Raw genomic sequence first — 23,494 nt, forward strand, 5'->3', positions numbered from 1 at the left:
ATAGGGAGGAATAGGAAGAGTGAAGAAAAGAAAGAAAAGTGAGAAAAGAGAGATGAATAAAGAGAATTATTAGTGTTTTGTTGTTGTTTAAGATAGGGTCTTAGAATAACAGCCCAGGCTGGTCTTAATTCACAATCCTCCTGCCTTAGCTTTCTTTCTGGCATGTGCCAGGATACCTGGCTGAGCGATGTATTTGATTCAAATTCTGGCGTGAGACCCTTATTTCATTGCGGAACACTAATAACAAGTTTATAAATAAGCAAAGTTTATAAAAATCTGGTGGAACGTACAATAAACGACAGCATCTCTTTATGAAGAACTTACGTTGGGGTAGTACTCCATCACAAGCAAATACTCCATGCGTCCATCTGCAGTGAGTCTCTCATCTCCAACTATAAAGCGAGCAATGTTGTCATGCTCCATCAAAGGCACTCTGTAAATGTTCTTTTCATTTATAAAATTCTGACGGTTTGCAAAAGAAAATACTTTCACAGCAACTGGACGCTCATCCAAGGAACCTTTATATACTGCTCCGTATCGACCCCGTCCAATTAGCTGTAAGTTTGTTTTTAAAAAGGCAAGTTATTAATTCATATTAAAATTGAACAATTAAATTATAAAACACAAACAAACAAACAAACAAACAAACTATAACTCCCACTATATGCAGCGGCTCTTCTGGTTTCAGTTCATTCCACTACCAAGAAGCAACCGACGTCCGCATATGGTATGACCGAGGAAGCTCCTACCTGACTATCTTCCAATAGATCAGAGCTAAACACTCTGGACAGAATGAAAAGAAAAACCTAAATACACTGAGAAAGAAGCAAAAGCAATTAAGAGTCTAAAAGGAACCAAGGCATAGAAAACAGGAATGCATGCAGTGAGTTACCCGTTCCTATGGTTTTAGCTTGAAGGCAGACTAAAATTAGCTCTGAGTAGTGGAACTAAAAATGGTGGAAGAGGGTCTTTCGAACCAGAGGATGTAATCTGCAGCAATGAGAGCTTCTACAGAGTGCGGGAAGAGCCTCCAAAGCAGAAAGCCGGGACAGGGGAACTCAGCGAACACAGGGCAGACTCTGGCTAAATAGAGAACTGAACTGAGATTTGAGCTGCTGCTCAAGCGACATGCTTGTGATAAGTGTCCAACCAAGTCAGTTGCTTACAAATACAAGTAACACAAACCAACACACAGGGCTGGAGAGAGAGATACTCAGTGGTTGACAGCATACACTAATCTTCCAGAAGACCTAAGTTCGGTTCCCAGCACCCACCTCAAGTGGCTCACAGCTGCCTACAACTCCAGTTCCGGGAGACTCAACACCACTCTCTAGCACACACAGGCACTGTACACACACACACGCACACGCACACGCACACGCACACACACACACAAAATTAAAATTAAAATAAATTTAAAAAACCCCAGCAAACACTAGAAATTAGTAAGAGTCTGGGAGCTCCACAGTATTATAGATACACAGTATCTAGGAGAGAATAAAAATCTACTCAGTGCACAAAAAAATAGCAAAACAAAATGTAAATGATTCTCTTTATTTGGGGCTTCTGGGGAATTTTCCTTAAAATAGGTTGGGGAATCTGTTGTCATTTCTTTATACACATTTATTGTATTTTATACACTATTTTGTTCATTTTTTGTTTTTGTTTTTTGAGACAAGGTCTTACTATGTAGCTCTGGCTGTCCTGAAACACTCTATGTGGACCAGGCTGGCCTCGAACTCATGGCAATCCGCCTGCCTCTGCCTCCAAGGAATTGGAATTAAAGGCCTGGGCCACCATGCCTAACCTTGTTTGTATCATTCCTTCAAGGCAAAGTTCACCATACAAAACAAACACAGCCCTCCGAGAAAAGTGGTAGCCAATATAGTTAAGCACATGCCTTTAGTGCCAGCACTCAGAAGGAAGAGACAGGCAGGCCTCAAACTCTGTTGTAACTTCGAGAGGCCACCCTGGTCTATATTGCAAGTTCCAGGGCAGCCAGAGCTACAGAGACCCTGTCTCAAAAACAAAAATTTATATATATATATATATATATATATATATATATATATATATATATATATATATATATATATATATAACAAAATCCTGGGCAAAACTCCATGTTTTAGTTGGTACTTCTCTCAATGGTAAACTGCATATCATTTAGACCTTAGACCTTCTCCTCCACTTATTTTTCCCCCTTTGGTTTTATGAGACAGGGTTTCTCTGTGTAACAGTTCTAAGCTGTCCTGAAGTCACTCTGTAGTCCAGGCTGGCCTGGCCTTCACAGAGATCCGCCTGCCTCCCAGTGCTGAGATTAAAGGAGTGCACCACAGCTTGGCTCCTCCCTCCACTTTACTTTTATTTTGTTTTTGTTTTTTTTTTTTTTTTTTGGTTTTTCGAGACAGGGTTTCTCTGTGTAGCTTTGCGCCTTTCCTGGAACTTACTTTGGAGACCAGGCTGGCCTCGAAATCACAGAGATCCACCTGCCTCTGCCTCCCAAGTGCTGGGATTAAAGGCGTGCGCCACCACTGCCTGGCTTCCACTTTACTTTTAAACGGTCTCAATATGCTGCTCTGGCTGTCCTGGAACTTGCTACATAAACCAGGTTGGCCTGGAACCTGAGGAAATCCTCTTGCTTCTGTTTCCTGACTACTGGAATTACAGGTGTGTACCACCAGGCCCCGAAAGACTTCCCAGAAGAGACAGTACTAGTTACGAAAGCAGGGGAGAACAGGACAGCCAACAGTCTAACCATAACCCACCTCCAGCAGCTTCAGATTGTCCAAGTCCAGAGAAGGCTCCGACGCGGCTGCTTCCATCATGTTCATACTGTGAAGACCTTGTTTTCGGTCTCCTAGAAGAGCAAGATGGAAATGTCACCTTTAATATTGCAATTAAGAAGAGCTGCAGCAGGGGTTGAGACAACTCAATAAACAACGAACTGCAAGAGGGCAGAATTCTGTGAAATAATTCCACGAGGACTCAGTACTAAAAGTGTAAAACCCTAATACTGGATTTTCAAGAAAATTTTAATACAATTATTCAAATGAATGAAGTGCTGATTTCCTAGACAACTCATCATATATCTAAAATTGATTAGAACTGACCAGATACCTGATGGGAAATTACTGGCTTTTTCATTAAAAAGTTTTTAAGTTGTTATATCATAGAGATGCTGCTAAAGTGCTTATATCTGTGGTAGCTGTGTTTTGATTAAAAGAATTCAGTGGTATAAAAGGAGTAGTGAGTGGGGATTTAGATTTAGGTCACATTGCCTGTAAGTAATAACCGTTGCAGTGGGGTGACAGACATTTTGGGTAACTTCTTGTTGGGGCTGAAGAGATGTCTCAGCTGTTAAGAGAGCTTGCTGCTCTTTCAAAAGAGCTGAGTTCACTTCCCACTACTCACACTGGGTGGCTCACAAGCACCTGTAACCCCAGCTCTAAGAGGTGCAATGCTATCTTCTGGCCTCTTCAAGGAGCACATACTTCACGACATACAGACACACACACAGAGAGAGAAATGAAAATGATATTTTACAAAACTTCTTGTAAAAACCGGGGAAATTGTTTGTTGAAGCTATGGCACAGGGGTTTTTGTTTGTAGAAACATTTTCCACAGAGATTTTTAAAAAAGAAACAGAAGGGCTGACAAGACGGTTCAGCTGGCAAAGGTCCTGGCCACCAAGCCTGATGACCTGGGTTTGGTCCCTAGAATCCACATGGTTGAAGGAGAGAACCAATCCTGTAAGCTGTCCTTTGATCTCCATACATGGATGATTCCCCCCACACTCATTATACAATAAATAAGGAAACAAATAAATGTAAAAGAAATTTTTAAAGAAAATAAATTCTGATTAAATGGCATGTTTGCTAAATGAGACAAAAAGTATTTTCCTTTACCTGTCAACATTCTGTATCCAAAACATAAGGCGACTATCAAAACAGCTAATACAGAGACTGATGCCAGAGCAATGATTATTGTCTCATCGCGATTAAATGAATGAGGTGGACCTAAAAGAAAACAGAAAAGTATTTCATTAATACTGACCAAATACTCTTTAGAAAGACTACATTGCTATATAATCAAATTAGTAATATTTTTGCATGAAAAGAAATTAGAGAAAAAATCAATTTGTGATAGTAATAAATGACATGTTTTGATCACATAGAGATTATCTTATCTGAACTTAAAATACTTGTCAGGTATGGTCCTAATTACTAAAATATCAACTAGGCACTGGAAAAATGGCTCACTGATGAAGAGTATACACTGTTCTTTCAGAGTCCTAGCATCAACATCATGCAGTTCACAACCACCTGTAACTCCAGCTCTGTATGATCTGACACCTTCTCTGGCTTCTGAGGTTATCTGCTCATACACACACATATCCTACCCCCTACATTCACACCTAATTAAAAATATATAAAATATCAACCATATCACAGAACAAGACAGTGTATTTAAGCACACAGAACTAGAACTTTGGATTATATTACTTTCTTTCTTTTCTTTTTTCTTTTTTTTTTTTTTTTAAGGAAGGGGATCTTTCCATGTAGCTGTAGTGGTTTGAATGAGAATAGCCCTCATAGGCTCACATATTTGAATACTTGGTCCCCAGTTGAAGGAACTACTTGGGAAGGATTAGGAAGTGTGGCCTTGTTGGAGAACACGTGTCCCTGGGGACAGGCTTTGAGGGGCTTTCCTATCATAACAATAGAAAAATAACTAAGGCAGTAGCTGCAGCTGACCTTGAACTCATGGCAATCTTCCTCTTGTGTCCTAAATGTTGGGACTACAGGTGTACACCACTGAGCTTGGCTTCATATTTTGCTTTAAAATGTGACTTTAAACCATGTCTTCAGTAGGCTTCAACAGGTTGCTTGACTTTTGTGTGCCCTGTTTCTTCATTGTTAAAAAGCACCCTGTAGCTCACCTGTCAGTTATGAAGCTTGATGGGAGTCTAAGTGCTTAGTAAAATATAAAGTTCTATGCAACCAACAGGAATTAAGATCATTAGTGTAGAGATCATTATTTTAATGAAAAGGACATTTCTCTGTGGGCAGCTAAATCTCAACTGAGCCTGAAGCTCGGTCCCTCCACTTACTAACCTGACCTCGAGAAAAATCCCTCCTACAGGAACCCACATTTACCTACTTGCAGATGGGAACACACATAACTAAATTACAAGGCCATTATGAACATGTAAACATTTATGTGATGCTTCCATATTATGGGTCAGATCTTAACTACAGCCAATAGCCTTTGGGATGGTGTCCACAAACTAGAATACACCTAGAAGGAGTAGAAGAACCAGGATGCAGTGACTCTGTGAAGAATAGAAACAGACAAAGAGAAAACTGGAGGATGTATTTGTCGGCATGTTTTAAATAGGTATAAAGGGTTGGGGTAGAGCACTTGCCTAGCAAGAGCAAGGCCCTGGGTTCGATCCTCAGCTCAAAAAGAAAAGAAAAAAGAAAAAAAAAGGAAATGGAAAAGTATATAAAAAAGAATAATTAGATCCAAGTAGTATATATTTAAGACAGCAGTCTTTACAGAGTACAAAACAACTGCTTAAAAGTAAGCAATCTAATGTAGAGTGAGATTTCCTATGAAATATTTGTTTGTTTCACATGTAGTGTTTGACCCATGGTAAGGCTTCAATTATTCATACTTAATCATTCTTTACATTCAATAAAAATAAAATACACTATATTTTAAACTTTTGAACTTACCATTCTTGCTGGGCGGTGGTGGCACACGCCTTTAATCCCAGCACTCGGGAGGCAGAGGCAGGCAGATCTCTGTGAGTTCGAGGCCAGCCTGGGCTACAGAATGAGTTTCAGGAAAGGCTCCAAAGCCACACAGAGAAACCATGTCTCAAAAAACCAAAACAAACAAAACAAGAAACAAAAAAACAAAAACAAACAAACAAAAAACTTACCATTCTTGTTTTTTTTTTTTAATAATTTTTTTAAAAGATCAATTTATTATGTATAGTGTTCTGCCTGCACCTCAGAAGAGGGCACCAGATCTCATTACAGATGGTTGTGAGCCACCATGTGGTTGCTGGGAATTGAACCCAGAACCTCTGGAAGAGCAGCCAGTGCTCTTAACCTGTGAGCCATTTCTCCAGCCCTCTTGTTTATTCTTGTTTGCTTGTTTCTTTCTTGGTTTTGTTTGTTTGTTTGTTTGTTTGTTTTGAGAAGGAGGGTCTCACTGTGTCAAACACACTTTGTAAACCCGTCTGGCTTTGAACTCACAAAGACCCCCTGTCCGAGCCTCATGGGTGCTGGGATTAAAAGCATGCATCATCTTGACTGGCAATTTTGTCATTTTTTTATAGTCAATTAAAATCAAGCAAACCATATATGAAAATTTTCTTACTTGTGTTCAAACTAGAACTTTCTACAGCAAATAAGAAATCTCAATGTTAGTTAGTGTTTCTCCAATGAACTTAGCTCAAATTTGTATTTCTATGGAAGAATATGTTGATGCAGTAAAATACTCCTAAGTAAAATACTCATAAAAAAGTTATAAGACAATTACTAGATTCCAGGAGACTTTAACATACTGATAACTGTAGTTAACAACACTTTCAACACATAGTAATTTGTAGAAGGAAAGTTTGTATATAGAAACTCATACTTGGATAGGGATCAAACTCAGTGGTAGAGTGTTTGCCTAGAATGTGCAAGGCACTGGATTTGCTTTCTAGTACCACAGAAAAAGAAAAAAGCCAAGCAACAAAACCCTGCCCCCCCTCCAAACAACTAAACCTCACCTCAACTTACTACACTAAGGTTACTAGCATGTGTGGTGGTATTATGTTCCCCAAAATATTGTGCACCCTAATAAAGTTATCTGGGGTCAGAGAACAGAACAGCCACAATATTAAACATAGAGCTCTGGCAGTGGTAGCACATGCCTTTAATCCTAGCATTCCAGAGGCAGAAATCTATGTGTTCAAGGATACAGCCGAGCATGGTGACTCACGCCTTTAATCCCAGAAAGCGAGCCTTTAATCCCAGGGAGTGGTGGCAGAAAGCAGAAAGATATATAAGGCGTGAGGACCAGGAACTGGCTGGTTAAGCTTTTAGGCTTTGAGCAGCACAGTTCAGCTGAGATTCATTCTGGATGAGGACTCAGAGGCATCCAGTCTGAGGAAACAGGATCAGCTGAGGAACTGGCAAGGTGAGGTAGCTGTGGCTTGTTCTGTCTCTCTGATCTTCCAGCATTCACCTCAATAACTAGCACCGGGTTTGATTTTATTAATAAGAACTTTTAAGATTCCTGCTACAAGCATGACTATAATTCCTTTTAAAGATTAAACGGGAAGAAGAAAATTAAAAGTATAGAGAAACTAAAACTTACACACTGCTGATGGTAATACGAAATGGTACAGATGTAGTAAGCAATTTAGTAGGTTCTCAAAAGGTTATCAGAATTTTCATAAAATTCAGTAGTTTATTCCTAGGCATATACACAAGGAACCGAAAAATAGACATTCAAACAATAACTTCTACAGAAACATCAACAGCATCACTAGGTACCATAGCTATAAGCAGAAATGCAAATGTTCACACACTTGTGAATATAAACAAAATAATAATTGTGAATAAACTTGTGAATAAACAAAATGTGGGATACCTAAAAAATGATATATTAAAGGTCAGATATTCTATGATTCCAATCATATGAAATATCCAGAACAGGCAAATCCATAGAGACAAAAAGCAGTTTAGAAGTTGCTAGGCACGGGAAAGAGGGAAAGGAAGTTACTTCTCACTGGACAGAGGATTTCCCTAGTGGGGTGGTGAAAATGTTTTGGAACTACATAGAAATAATAGTTGTACAATAATGTAAAGTATTGAACAGTACATGTTTAACCTAGTTCTTTCTGTTAAAAAACTGTACCCCAATTAAAAAAAAAAAAAAAAAAAACTCATTTAAGAATTTGTTAAACTTACCGGGCAGTGGTGACACAAGCCTTTAATTCTAGCATTTGGGAGGCAGAGGCAGGTGGATCTCTGAGTTTGAGGCCATCCTGGTCTACAGAGCGAGTTCCAGGACAGGCTCCAAAACTCGAGAAACCCTGTCTTGAAAAAAAAAAACAAAAAAACAAAAAAACAAAAAAAAAAAAGAATTTGTTAAACTCAGTCAGACAAGGGTGGCGCATGCCTCTAATCCCAGCCCTCAGGAGGCAGAAGCAGATGGATCTCTGTGAGTTCAAGGCCAGCCTGGTCTACAGGGTGAGTTCCAGGACAGCCAGGAATACACAGATAAACTCTGTCTTGAAAAACAAAAACAGTTTGTTAAACTCAAAAGGGAAATCTTATTTCAACACACATACAATTAAATAATATGTTTTTAAAACACAAGATATATATATATATATAATGTATATATATATATTATATATATATACTTTAAGTGCCTATAGATTATCTTCTCTTATTAAGACTATCAAACATGGAGTTGGAGAGATGGCTCAGAGGTTAAGAGCACTGGCTCCTCTTCCAGAGGTCCTGAGTTCAATTCCCAGCACCCACATGGTGGCTCACAACCATCTGTAATGAGATCTGGCACCCTCTTCTGGTGTGCAGGCATATATGCAGGCAGAAAATTGTATGTATACAGAATAAATTAATACATCTTAAAAAAAAAAAGATTATCAAACAATAGCCTGGTAAGATGGCTCAGTGGGTAAAGGGGATGGCCATCAAGCTTGATGACCTGAGTTTGGTCCCCAGGACCCAAATGGTGGAAGGAGAGAACCAATTCCCCAAATATGTCCTCTGATCTCTACATATGTATCAAGGCACAGTACCCCCTTCCATATGCACACAAGCACGCATGCGCACACGCACACACGCACACACACACACACACACACACACACACACACACACACACAAACTAATACAGTACACCTCCCTGTCCATGGAGATATAATATTATAGGAGGCTTAGTGGATGCCGCTGATAGCACTGAACCCTATAGAATTGCTTCTCCTAATTTGTGGGTTCCAGATTTATATATACAACTAAATGTGAACTAAAAATACTTGGGAGAAATACAGAAAATTTCAAAAAACAAAACTTCAGTTTGCCACACACTAACTACTACCATGAATCCACATGAAGGAAGTGATGTTTAAGATGACCAGCTGTGGCTCCTGTCATTCCGCGGACCCTCAGTCTCTCCCCAGGTCTCATTTGTATAGTCCACAGATCTATGATATTTTGCTTGTACCGCACATGCGCAGGGCTTTTTGTCTTTATTTTCTAAACAACATAACAATGAGAACTACTTACACAGCATTCACATTGTATTAGTTATCATTAAAAGTAATCTAAGGATTTTTTTTTTTTTTTTTTTTTTTTTTTTTTGGTTTTTCGAGACAGGGTTTCTCTGTGTAGCTTTGCGCCTTTCCTGGAACTCACTTGGTAGTCCAGGCTGGCCTCGAACTCACAGAGATCCACCTGGCTCTGCCTCCCGAGTGCTGGGATTAAAGGTGTGCGCCACCACCGCCCGGCCAGGGTAATTTTTAAAAATAGAGAAATTTAAAGTATTTGGGAAGGTATGTATGGATTATATGTAAATGTTTTGCCATTTCATAGTTTACACAGTCATGCTTCAGGGCATCTGCTAGGTGCTAAAGAATGTATAGTTTTTTCCTTATCTCTCTGATAACTTACACGCCATAACACTTACTCTCTTAGGGCATACAGTCCAGTGATTTTTTTAGTTGGTTTCTACAGTCATGCAATTGTCACCAGTACCCAAGTTTAGAACATTTTCATTACACCAAAAGAAGTCCTGCACTCTTTTAACAGTCACTCCTTCCCTCGGTCCCTTGTAACTGAAAATTTAATATGTTTCTGTCCATTTGCCTATTCTAAATATTTCATATTAATGTAATTATACAAAGCATTTTTTTATGATGGACTTGTCATGGAGCATAAATTTTCATACCTATTATAGCATATACCAGTCCTTCATCCTCTTTTTAAAAAATTTGTGTAAACTCTATTATAAAAACAAACTTTGCAAATAAACATCATACATTAAAATTTAAAAAATTTATAAATCAGGCATAGCAAAAGGTGGACAATAAATAATAACAAAATAACTTACAAAGACAGAGAGTAATACAACTGTCCACATCACTCTGATTCGTTGGACCGTTACTAAATAAAGTGATGGGTTGGACACAGGCACTTGTGACACCCCAGTCTGACAACTGAAGCAGCTACTAAGCAACTACAGTGCAAGTCTTAGTCACTGTTCTGTGGAGGCACCAGGACCAAGGCAACTCTCAGAACAGTTTTAGATCAGTCTGTGACCATTATGGTGGGAGGCAGACAGACATGGTGCTGGAGCAGTAACTGAGAACTTTATATCCTGATCCACACACAGGCAGCAGGTAGAGAGAGAGACGGGGCCAAGTGTGGGCTTTTGATACCTCAAAGCCTCCTCCTACATGGCCACACCCCCAATCCTTTCCACTCACTAGGGATCAAGCATTCAAATATATGAGCTTGTGGAAGCCATTCTCTTTCAAACCAACACAGAATACATGCCATATGAATACACTGGAAAAACAGCTATTTCACATCTCATTTGGAATGGTGGGTTTTTGTTGCTGTTGTTTTTAGTTTTTTGGGTTTTTTTTTAGTTTTTTGAGACAGGGTTTCTCTGTGTAGTTTTGGTGCCTGTCCTGAATCTCACTCTATAGACCATGCTGGCCTCAAACTCCCAGAGATCCGCCTGGCTCTGCCTCTGGAGTGCTGGGATTAAAGGCGTGCCCCGCTTGTGGAATGGTGTTTTACTTAATAACATTATTCTGAACTGTGCACAATTAAAAACTTATGAATTATTTCTAGATTTTATCATTTAACATTTTTGAGCTAAGGTTAACCATAAACAACTGATACCTCAGAAAGTGAAATCTTGGGTAAAGTGGTCTTTAATGCCAGCACGGTCTCCAGAGCTAGTTCTAGAACAGCCAGGGCTACACAGGGAAAGCATGTCATGAAAAACAAAAACAAAACCAAAACATCTCAGCTGGATATGATGATGTACACCATCTAGCAGTTGGGAGGTGGAAGCAAAATAGTCAAGAGTTCAAGACCATGCTCATCAATATAGGAAGTTTGAGGTCAGCCTGGGCTACAGAATGAGACTTTTTCTCAGAAAAACAAAACAAAAATAAATAAAACCAAATTTTAAGAAAAAAAAATCTAGATTATTCTCAAATTAGAAAGAAGGCAGCCGGGCGGTGGTGGCGCACGCCTTTAATCCCAGCACTCGGGAGGCAGAGCCAGGCGGATCTCTGTGAGTTCGAGGCCAGCCTGGACTACCAAGTGAGTTCCAGGAAAGGCGCAAAGCTACACAGAGAAACCCTGTCTCGAAAAACCAAAAAAAAAAAAAAAAAAAAAAAAAAAAAAAAAAAAAAAAAAAAGAAAAAGAAAGAAGGCATATAATATTTTGTTTTAAATATCAATAAATAAGGGCTAGAAACGTGGTTTAATCATTAAAAATCACTTGCTGCTCTTACAGAGGGTCCAAGTTTAGATACCAGCACCCACATGGCTCACAGCTATCACTTCAGTTCTGGGGGATCCGATGCCCTCTTCTGGATTCTGAGGGCACCAGGCATGCATGTGGCACACACACATACATGCAGGCAAAACATTCCTACACATAATAAATAAATATCATCAAATAATGCTCATTTTACTTTGTTATAGTCAAAACAAAAGAAAGGCAGAAGATTAAAGACAGGACAAAAAGAAGAAACACCAAGGTAGCAAGAATAGTGACATCTAAGATAGAGACGATTAGAGAAGAAAGGAATAGCAAAGAACCAAGGCCCATGGTGAACACTGGCTTGAAATACTTTCTTCACATCAGATTTGACATTCTATTACGGAACAGGTATCAAAGAAACTATGAATTTTCTTGCTGAGGGCTGCAGGAATATATCAGAACTCAGCTGGTTACGGCAAAGTCACTGCCTGGAGGGATCAAGGATTTCCTCCAGAGGAAGCCAAATTCCAAGGAGCTTTTGGTGTTATTTGGCTTGTTATATATCAGCTGTCTTCTGTTATGAAAATCATGTGTGCCTTCACAGTTTTCCCAATTGACTTTTCCCTAAGAAGAGCTAACAGTGTGGACTGATCACTCTCTGGACACACACATTCCAGGTGTTTGGAGAACAGCCTCAAGAAAGGCTTTCTTCCCCTCAGCTCATCTGTTTCTCCCCTTTCAGCACTGAAATCAGATCTCTCCCTTAGCTACTTTCAAGGACTAACAGTAATAACAGCCCACATGCAAGTCTCCTGATTTAAGGTAAACTCCACAAGGAGACACCACCTAGGTCAGGTGGATGTTAAGTAATAGCTTTACACAATTTAGCTCAGACCCTCCTTTCTTACAGCCTCACTAACTTTATAGACCTCTAGCTCCTTACCTAACCACTTCTAGGACTATTTAGATAACCTTCTGTGCTAACAGCTATGCTCAGCCAGAACTCCCAGTTCAAGCCTCCCTATAATTATCATCATTGGCAGCATCCGGCCAGATCCATCCCCAGATGGAGGAATGTACCTTATCAGAGATACCTCTGTATTCTCTAAGAACAGACTTAAGCATCCAGACTACCTGTTTGAGAAGGTCTGGCGGATGTGCCAATTAAGCTTAACTTCCTCCTTTCCCAAACCTTACCTCTAGTTCCAGATGTCCCTTTAACTATCACCAGAGGCATCTAGCTGTACACAGGCTGCCTAGGGACTTTCCCCCACCCTGCAGAAAAACAGCAGATAGCTTGGGCAGATAGGAGCCACAGGAAAAAAGAAGGCAGTTTTATTTTCTCCCATTGACCTAGCAATTTATAGATTCTTAACATTTTCTACCAATCACGTTTAAGACTATAGTGGAGCACAAAAAATCCCTCTTCTTAGATGTTACCCAACTTTAGCCTTTAGTTAATTCATTTCCCCACTAGTCACTTCCCTTTTGGGTTGCAAATGATAATTAACAATTACTGCCCCTCTATGTGATTCTTATCACCCCTCCGTTTGACCCTGGAAGCCTGGCTTTGCACTGCCAAGGGATTACTGCTTGTAAGTGTATAAATACCGGGACTCCCAGGGCACAGGAGAACAAAGAAGATTTGAAAGAATAAATGACTGGACTAAAAGCTCGGTGTGCTGAGATTCTATTTTCAAAAAATAGTCCTTGCTGTTCATAGTTTCTCTCTCCTGAGCCCCTGGGATGTATAATATTAAGGCTGGTTCTTCTGATATTATACAAGATTTTCTGAAACTCAAATTAGGAATCTTTAGTCTCCCCTTTGTATTTATTTTTAATAGGTATTATTATTATTATTAATTATTATTGTTGTTATTATAATAATAATATTACGATTGTCTCACTATGTACCCCTGGCTTTCCTGGAACTCACTATGTAGACCAGGCTAGTCTCAGACTCACAGAGATCTACCTGCCTCTCTCTACCTTGGGTGCTGGGATTAAGGTGTGTGCCACCACACCTGGCAGATTTTATTTGTTAGAGCAGTTTTAGGTTTCTAGAAAAGTTACCCAGAAGCTCTAAGTTTCCACATACCTACTCTTTACCTCCTCTGCAACTTTCTCCTGCTAGACCTCCCATGAGTGTGAGCCAGGGACTAAAGTGTGTCCCTTCCCCAATACTCATACCCCAGTGTGATGGGGTTTGGAGAAGCTCTGTGGTAGAACTTCCATGATGGATTAGTGCTTCAGAAGAAGAATTACTAGACGGGAGGTAGTGGTGGATACCTTTAACCCCAGGACTTAGGACTTGGAAGCAACAGAATCAGGGGTTCAAGGCCAATCTTGCCTCGAGTTTGAGGCCAACTGGGGCTACACCAGACCCTGCCTCAAAGCATTTGTAAAAAGAAAAAGAGGTTTCAATTTCCTTTTTAAGTCCAGGGTTTCACGATGCTAAGTAAACACTCCATCACTGAGCTACAACCCCAGGACCCAGCAGGACTTCTTCATGATTCATCTAGTTCTAAACTGTAGAGGTTATTTTTCCTCTACTTCATAATGTCTTTTGAATTATAAAAAATTTAACCCCAAAGTGCAATCTGTTTTCTTCTTTTGTTGCCTGTTATTTTGGCGTCATATCTAGAACTGCTTACACAGGTCCACTCAGTCACCAAGATTAATCCCACTCACACATCACACATGCAGACGTGCGGAAAAACGCCTATGGTGAGGCTGGGGAAACAGGTAAGCAGGAGAGTACAGGGGTGAACATGCATGCCTACCAAAACAGGAAGTATTTTACTCTTAAAACACACTGACATCTCCAGGAGCTGAGAGCAGTTCAGTACAGCACTTGTCTAACGTATGAGAGCTACTGCTCATTACTTAGGGGTTGGGAGGATTCCTTTCCTGGTGCTGGTGGTTCTAAACACTACCACATTTTTTCCCACAGAATAAAAGGTATTTAAATATACAACTTAAAATGGAAAAATAGGAGCATTAAATTCATTAACTCAAAATAGAGAGGGTGAAAAGGTGTTAAGGGACTTTTAAACATGTTAAATACCATACTAATGGTTAAATGTCTCAAATTAGGAACATTCCAGGTTATGTCATATGGTCTAAAACCTTGACATCACTGAAAAACTGCCAGGAAAAATACTTTAATATGTGTATCTGTGTGTGTGCAATAAAAAGAGCTTTTTACTGGAAAACTTCTCATTTTTATTTCTTTAAATAACTCTTTTTTAAAAGATTTTTGTTTATTATTATGTGTATGTATGCATGTCTCTCTGGGGATGTGCATGTGAGTGTTGGATCCCTCAGGATTTGAGAATAGGTAGCTGTGCTACCTGATGTGGGAGCTGGGAACTAAACTTGAGTTCTCCACAAGAGTGGTATGAGCTTTTTAAAAAAATTAATTAATTAAAATATAATCACACCCCCTCAGTGGGCTCTTAAGCATCTCTCCAGCCATTACAACAATTCCTTTTATGTAATATATGTTATACAGACCATACCTGAAACTTCTTACACCTCAGCCCTATTAGACCCTCTCTTCCTCTATTAGTTTCCTCGGTTAAATACCCAGCCAAACATAAACAATGCTGAGCATGCCTCTGTGCAAAGCTGGGCTTTCACAAGCAAGTACTTCCTGAGTGCAGAACAGACAGGGGCCCGCTGTCTGCCTCAGTGGAGCCTGGGATGTTTCTGTTTACAAATCCTGGAGCCAGGCGGGGGCTCCTGCTGGAGGCGGGCTGTCTGCTGCCTCACTACACTCAGCTTTTGTGTGGGTCTGTGTCAAAGAAAGGACAACATTGTTCCATGTGCAGCAACCAGCAGGGAGAGTTCAAAGAAAACACACTAGTGGTTATGTCGGCGGCTTAATCTTTAACCACTCTGTGCAGAGAAGCAAATTAGGGCTTAGGTTTTTGTTTTCAAGGAATGTATTTTTCATAAAAGCAAAGGAATACAGTTTCAACATTAAAACAATTAATGTAAGAAGAGTTTAAAGAATTTCTAAGATAATAATTAAGATTGCTAAAATACTTCCATACTATATCACATAGCTCAGTATTTATAAGGAAGAACAATGTTGACTTAACTAATATGCCTGGAATGATACCTGTACAATGATCACAATCAGATTAATGTTCACGTTTATTATTTTTTAAAAATTTGAATAGGGGAAAACTTCACATTTCTTTTTACTTTTCAATCAGTTTTTTAACACTGAATATTTAAGGCCAGTTTTAATTTAACTTGTCTGGTTAAACATTCTGACTAGCTCTTAGATTACACAAAACAAAAATAACAATAAACAAAAACGAGCTATAGCTTGCTAATTTTCAAGACACTATGTCCCATTTACAAAAGAACAGCAGAAGAATGAACACACACACACACACACACACACACACACACACACACACACACACAAGATAAAGTTAAAACACAAAAAAGGAAAGAAAGAAAAAGGTCATAAGAGAGTAGAAAAAACAAAAACAGAAAGACATCTAATATTTGATCTCTTTACCTTTTAGCTTCATTATTTGTAGGGTTTTTTTTTCTAAAAAAAAAATATGTGTTTTATGGGGTTGGGGATTTAGCTCAGTGGTAGAGCACTTGCCTAGCAAGCACAAGGCCCTAGGCTCTGGGAAAAAAATGTGTTTTATGTACCAGCATGTATGCCTGACTGCATGTATGCTTGACTGCATGTATGTGCACCAACCTCACCCAGGAGCTCAGGGAGGTCAGGAGAGGGTGTCAGACCCTCTGGACCTGGAGTTACAAATAGCTGTGAGCCACCAATCTTAACCGATGAACCCTCTCCCCAGCCCAGTCTTTTACTTCTTAAAATTATCTTACTCCTTGCTTTTCAGTTACTTAGTTACGATTTCCCTCTTTCTTTAAATTCTGAAATGAAGGTAAAGAAAATAGTCTATAAAACTAAGAGTAAGAGAAACACAAATGTCTGATTGCACTTACATGAATGAGGTTCTAGAGCGGTCAAATTCCTAAGCTCACAAAGTACAAGTGCAGTCACCAGGCTTTGCAGGAATCAAGTAATGAGGAGTGGTTAAAAAAGTGCAGTTTCGATTTTGCACATAGAAAAGATTTTTAGATCTTTTAGTGGCGCACGCCTTTAATCCCAGCACTCAGGAGGCAGAGGCAGGCAGATCTCTGTGAGTTCGAGGCCAGCCTGGGCTACCAAGTGAGTTCCAGGACAGCCAAGGCTACACAGAGACACCCTGTTTTGAAAAACAAAAACAAACAAACAAAAAAGATCTTTAGAGACTGACTACACAACAGTGTAGACATACTTAAAAGTGCTAAGCTTTACACTTAAAAATGGTTGTTTGTGGGGCTGGAGAGATGGCTCAGCAGTTAGAGCTCACTTTTTTTAGAAGAGAACTTATTTTTTTAACTATTGATTATATGCATACAAATAAAAATAAAATTCAGTAGTACAAATTTAAATATTTATAAAGTACTGATAGTGTTAGTCTGCAGCTCATGCCTAAACAAAAGGAAAACACAAAGTGAGCACAAGCACTGATCGCGCTGCCTCCTGACTGTGCACGTGACCAGCTGAATTGCTTCTGTGACTATAAATTCCCTGCTATGATGAACTGTATCCTCTGGATTTGTAAACCCAAATGAACCCTTTTTTCAGTTGCTTTGGTCAAGTATTTTGTTGGATAATGAGACAAATGACTAAGACATGTGTGTTCTATGACCACGGAAATGTGTGGGAATACATTTATTTTCTTTTTCAAGACAAGCCTGTAACAGTCTTGTAACTGGTACAATTAGGGTCTTACTGTAACTTCCATTAGCAGCTCTATTGAGAAATGCTCCAGCCCCTGACTTTGTCCTGGGACTAAGCCCTCGTCTAGCAATTAGGAGTTTTGAGACACGGTCATCCCAGTAAGAGCTGATCTTAAATTGAGTGACAAATGTCTTTAAAAAAAAAAAAAAAAAAAAGAGACTGGGTCTCATGTAATTTGTCTGGCCTGGAACTCAATATGTAGACCAGATTGGCCTTGATCTTGACCAGATTGGCAAAGATCTACCACTTCTGCCTCCCCAGTGCTGAGATTAAAGGCATGTACCATTAACCATGTCAGACAAAGTAAGATCACTTTTGTTTTTTGTGTGTGGTTTCTTTGTTACGTTTGCAGTGCTATGGACTGTATGTAGGGCTTCATGCATGTTAAGTAAAGTGCTCAACCACTGAGCGGTATTCCCCGCCCAACAGATGTCTTTGTAAGAAAAAAATAAAAGGAGATTTGAGACACTGAAGTGAAGGCCAAATGATGTGAGAAACAGAGGTTACAAGTATGCAGCTACCAACCCAAATATCAACTGCTACCAATTAGAAACATTAAAAACAAGCCAGGTGGGAGTGGCGCATGCCTTTAATCCCAGCACTCGGGAGGCAGAGGCAGGTGGATTTATGTGAGTTCAAGGCCAGCCTGGGCTACAGAGAGAGTTCTAGGACAGGCTCCAAAGCTACACAGAGAAACCTTGTCTTGAAAAACCAAAGAGGAAGGAAGGAAGGAAGGAAGGAAGGAAGGAAGGAAGGAAGGAAGGAAGGAAGGAAGGAAGGAAGGAAGGAAAAAAGGAAGGTAGATAGGTAGATGGATAGATGGATAGGTGGATTAGAAACTAGGAGAATAACACTGAACAAGTTCTCCCTCTCAATCCTAGAAGGAATCAACTCAATAAATACCCTGGCTTCAATTCTTTGGCCTCCAGAGTTGTTATTGGATCTTTTTAATGTGGCTTTAGAAAAACCTCTAAAGGATATATTTTTTATTGACTTATTTATTTTTATTTTATGTGAGTTGGTGTTTTGCCTGCATATATGTTTGTATGAGGGGATCGGATCCCCAAGAGCTGAAGCTACAGATGGTTGTGGGCTGCCATGTGGGTTCTGGGAATTGAACCCAGGTCATGTAGAAAAGCAACCAGTGCTCTTAGCTGCTGAGTTACCTCTCCATCCCCTAAGGGATATAATAATATAATAATCTTATGCCTTCTACTAACCCATGACATTGTATTTGGCAGGCAACTTAAATCTATCTCCTATGGACCTTTTATTAACTTCCTATTTATGATACAAGATATTCTCCAGTAAATGTTGTTCATCGGTGAGTGTGATTCTTTTACATTAGCAGACATTAGCCCACTAATCACACAATGTACTGAACCCATATAGATAAATTGGGTGTAGGCCTTTTCCTTTTATTAAAGTGACAATTTCATATAGTATGATTTATTTCCAATGATATAAAACATGTTGAAAAATGGCAAAACTATGTGCAGATACATTTATACCATTAGCACTTGAATTTACTCACCTACAATTTACTGTGTGTTACCATGGTTTGAATGTGACCTACGTCCATACAGTGCAATGCAAAGGTGGAATCTTTAAAAGGTTGCTTAAGTCATGAGAATCTTACCCTTATGATGAATGGCTTAATGAAGTTATAGGCGTTTGTTCCCTATAAAAAGGATGAGTTTGGTTGCCTTCCTCTCTCATTCTTACGTCTCTTGCTTTTTTGTTTCTACATTGGACAGACTTATTTTCCAACTTCCATATTGTGAGCCAAATAAATTTCTGTTGGCTGTAATTATCCAGTCTCATGAACTTTCATACTGCAACACAAGACTGAGAGTAAAAATATATGTATTTCACTACCCTTCCCTGTGCCTCAGTGCCTCCACCACAAAGTGGAACAGGTATATATGGCTCAGAATCAGAACACATCTTGAGAACTTCAAAATAGCCTGTGTAACTATAAAAATCAATAGTTTTCTTATTATTTTCTAAAATAAGAGCATCAGTGAAGTGATAAATGACAAGGAAACATGAATAAAGGACTACTAGTCTATAGAGAACACAGCTTTACTGCTGAGCCATCTCCCTTTAAGTGGATTTTTGAGACTATGACTGCTGTAAGTGGGGCTTAATGGGCCATCTTAGTAGGAACATGGAAGACAGTGGTGCTGAGGGAGATTTGAACTGTGAGAGCCTGGCTCAAGAGGCTTTAGAAGAGAATAATATTAGTATGTGGCCTTCAGACTGATCTTGTGATATTTTGGCAAAGAATGTAGCTGCTTTCTGCCCTTGTCCAAAAAAATCTGCCTGAGGCTAAAATGAAGAGTTATGGATTGCCAGCTTTGGCAGAGATTTCCAAACAGCCTAGTATTGACTGTTGCTTATTAGTGGCCACACTTATGCAGATCTATAATGAAAAGGAGCAAGCTGAGCAAGGAAAAATGCAGAGTGTACAGTTTGAGGAGAAAAGGGGCACCAGGGAGTACAAAGGAGCTGAGTCCTGTGTTCAAGGAGACAAACAGATTAAAGAAATGTCTGATGCCAAACGGAACAAAGGGAGTGGTGACCTCAGGGCGAGACCCCACCCAGCTAAGCTTCCAATCTGTGAAAAGGAGTTAAAGGAAAATTTAGGGCCTGGTATGGTGGCACAGTGCCTTTAATCCCAGCAGTCAGGAAGCAGAGGCAGAGGGACTTCAGAGTTCACAGTCAGCATGGTCTACAGAGCGGGTTCCAGGACGACAAGCTTAGGCCATGAAGGAAATCATCAAAACAAAAGGCTGGTGAAAATATACTTGAAAGAGGGGGCCACGTACTGGCCTCAAAAAGCAGCAGAATTTGGCACCTTTGGCCACATGGTTTTGGCTTTAGAGTCAAGGATACAAGGGGCTCTGGAATCTCCCTCCATGACTAAGGAAAAGCCACTGAGGCCAGGCATGTGTCCCTGAATGGAGGCCCAGAGAGGCCATTGCTTAAGGCTATGAAGTTGAAGCCTGGATTGCCTTGGAGACCCCAAGATACTAGAGATGCCAGAGTCATGGGATACCTGTGCTGGAGAGCTGCTACACGGAGTGGAACCAGCCCAAGATAAAGAAGTGTGCTACAGTCAACAAGGCTGAAAGGAGGTGGAGACCTGAAAAGCGCTTTGACATCTGATATGGAAATGCAGACTTTAGAGTTTGCCTGCTGGTTTTGGTCTTGCTTTGGTCCAGTATTTCCTCACTATGCTCCCTTTCCTCCCTTTTAGAATAGTAATGTACATCCTGTGTCATTATATGTTGGAAGTATGTGCTCTGATTTTTCATTTTGATTTTACAGGGGATTGCATTAAAAGATTACATGAGTCTCAGAAGAGACTTTGAACTTTTTTTGTTTTTTTTTTTTGTTTTTTGTTTTTTTTTTTTTTCCAGACAGGGTTTCTCTGTGTAGCCCCGGCTGTCCTAGAACTCACTCTATAGACCAGGCTGGCCTCGAACTCACAGAGATCTACCTGCCTCTGCCTCCCGAGTGCTGGGATTAAAGGCATGTGCTACCACCACCTGGCGAGACTTTGAACTTTTAAACAGTGCTGATACTGTGACAGACTATGGGAATTTTGAAGTTGGAATAAATGCATTTTGTATTATAATATGGCTACAAGCCTATGGGGGCCAGGGAGTGGAATGCCAAGGGATACCATTATAGACGATTGTGAGCAACCATGTGGGTGCTGGGAATTGAACCTGGGTCTTCTGGAAGAACAGCCAGTGCTCTTAAATGCTGAGCCATCTCTCCAGACCCATTCTTAATTAATTTAAGATAATCAATTATTTTTCTAAAATATGCACACTTTTTGTTCTCCTTTCTACTTTTTTTTTTTTTTTTTTTTTTCCGAGACAGGGTTTCTCTGTGTAGCTTTGCGCCTCTCCTGGAACTCACTTGGTAGCCCAGGCTGGCCTCGAACTCACAGAGATCCGCCTGTCTCTGCCTCCCGAGTGCTGGGATTAAAGGCATGCGCCACCACCGCCCAGCTTCCTTTCTACTTTTAATAGTATAAAATGTACTTGTTTAGCCTCTTCACTAAACAGGCATCTCGAGTCATCCTCATTTCCCATTTTTCTGTTTAATTAATGCCCTTACAGAGGCAGCACTAAACACTGGAGCATTATGAAGTTACAGTAGCACACAGCCTACTTGTGGCCCCATGCCAGCACTGGCTTTTCTGAGTGGAGGCTTTCCTTCCGAGCTTGGTGTGAGATGAAGACATTTGTTGCCAGATAACAGAAATTATAATTTCTAATCTTAATAACACAGAATAAATTATAAAGTTATTTCCTAAACTTGGGTTTAGATGCAATTCAACCTTTGTTTCTCATTGTTTGGCCCAACCTCAAAGAAATGAATAATGTAAGTAAAGGAAAAATAAAAAAGAATTCGACATTTATATTCTGGCATTCACACAAGAACTGCCAAGGTTCAATAAAATGAATTAGGTTTATTTAATTACACATATATGTACAGTTTTTTTGCCTGCTTTTCTACTGACTTAACTATCTTGTTTATACAGTTAGGGAGGTTAACTATAGCAATTCCAGATATCTTATCATGAAAATGTTCTAATAAATTTCCAAAAATTATAATAATTATATATTTTCAAATTGTGAATTTACAAATACATAAAAATTTCTTAAAGGTATAAAATGATAAATATTATAGCTTAAATTCATTCACTTAAAAATTGACTTTATTTTTAAAATTATGTGATGCACACACATGCATACAGGCAAGACGTTCATATACATAAAATAAAACTTTTAATTAGATAATTTAAGAAAATATTATATAATGAAGGAAACACGTATAATTCTTAGTGATATACAGCTACACTGAAAATCATGGCAGAGTTCTTGAATTTTAGGAAACATGATTGAGTATTTTCAAAAAAAGAATCTATCCCCTCACCTAGCCTATAACGAAAAACAAACGGGCCTGTTGTTTGTGTGCGGATCAAACATCCTAGAGTAAGAACAAGCCTTCAATCTCGGCTCTATCACTTGTTAGCTATATAATATTACATACCTGAGCTTAGTGTCTTCACTATAAAATAGGAAGGCAATAGTCACTATTTCATAATGCTTCTAAAAGGGTTAAGTTAAACATTTAGTGCATATAGAGTAGTAAGAGAACAGTGTCTGCCGTATTGAGTGTTCAAAGATGTCCAGCTGCCGCAGACTCCCTATGAAATCACTAAGCACCTTACAGATATACTGAAGAGGCTGCTCAGTCTATTAACTCTATAATCCTGGATAAAGTGAACTAGTTTAATCGCTGGGTTTATCCTATATGGGATAACATTCTTTACCATCTTAAAGTTTAATACAAGTATTTTATGAATAAAACCCCATTAAAAAATTATCTATAATTACTGTCTTAAGACCAGCGGGAAACCATGCAAATAACAGGATTGTTAAAGAGTGAAGAAAGAACAGTTCCTAGAAAAAGTTAACAGATTCAGATGGGGACACTAGGCACAAGATCAAGTGTGCATTCCTTCTTCATAAAATAAGCTCTCAAAGGGAAGAAAAGAACTTCATTTTTCTTAATTTCATAATTTTGTTTGAAGATAAATCTCCTTTAAATTGTATATTAAATAGGTACAGAACTACTTAGTACATTTTTTAAAATTCAGATTCATTTTTATTTTATGTGTATGAGTACTTTGGCTGCAGGCCTGTATGTTCACTACAGTAGTGTATTGCCTGCAGAGACCAGAAGAGGGCGTGTATCCAGTTGGAGTTATAGGCGGTTGTGAGCCACCATGTGAGTGGTGGGTGTTGAACCTGGGTCCTTGGGTTATCTCCCCAGCCTCAAGAACTACTTAGCATTTTTTAAGGTTCCCATATAATAAAAGCAATCCAATATGTTTTAAAACTCTGAAATAGGCTAGCAAGAGGAGAAAAAATCTTTGAAAAATGAAAATTGAGGTATGAAAAACCTAAGGCAGTAGTTATGAGCCTTTAAACCTTATTATCTACTAACAGTCTCTTGATTAAACAGACTTTCAGTATCTGATTGTAACCTCAGATCTCAACTACTAGGAATTACAGGAAAATAATTACTTGGATT

The 23,494-nt window shown here is 39.3% G+C and overlaps 1 protein-coding gene across 1 annotated transcript in view; it reads right to left on the bottom strand.

Annotated features, from left to right (window-relative positions):
* The window catches only part of Bmpr2 (bone morphogenetic protein receptor type 2), a 122,501-nt gene that overhangs the window by 34,151 nt on the left and 64,856 nt on the right, over positions 1-23,494 (bottom strand). The window contains exons 4-6 of the mRNA XM_059278849.1: positions 3,909-4,019; positions 2,769-2,860; positions 325-555 (exon numbers count right to left, since the gene is read on the bottom strand). Of these exons, the coding sequence (XP_059134832.1) occupies positions 325-555; positions 2,769-2,860; positions 3,909-4,019 (434 nt within the window). The remainder of the gene's footprint in view (positions 1-324; positions 556-2,768; positions 2,861-3,908; positions 4,020-23,494) is intronic.

Source organism: Peromyscus eremicus, chromosome 13 (assembly GCF_949786415.1).
Source record: "Peromyscus eremicus chromosome 13, PerEre_H2_v1, whole genome shotgun sequence".
Taxonomy (NCBI): Eukaryota; Metazoa; Chordata; class Mammalia; order Rodentia; family Cricetidae; genus Peromyscus; species Peromyscus eremicus.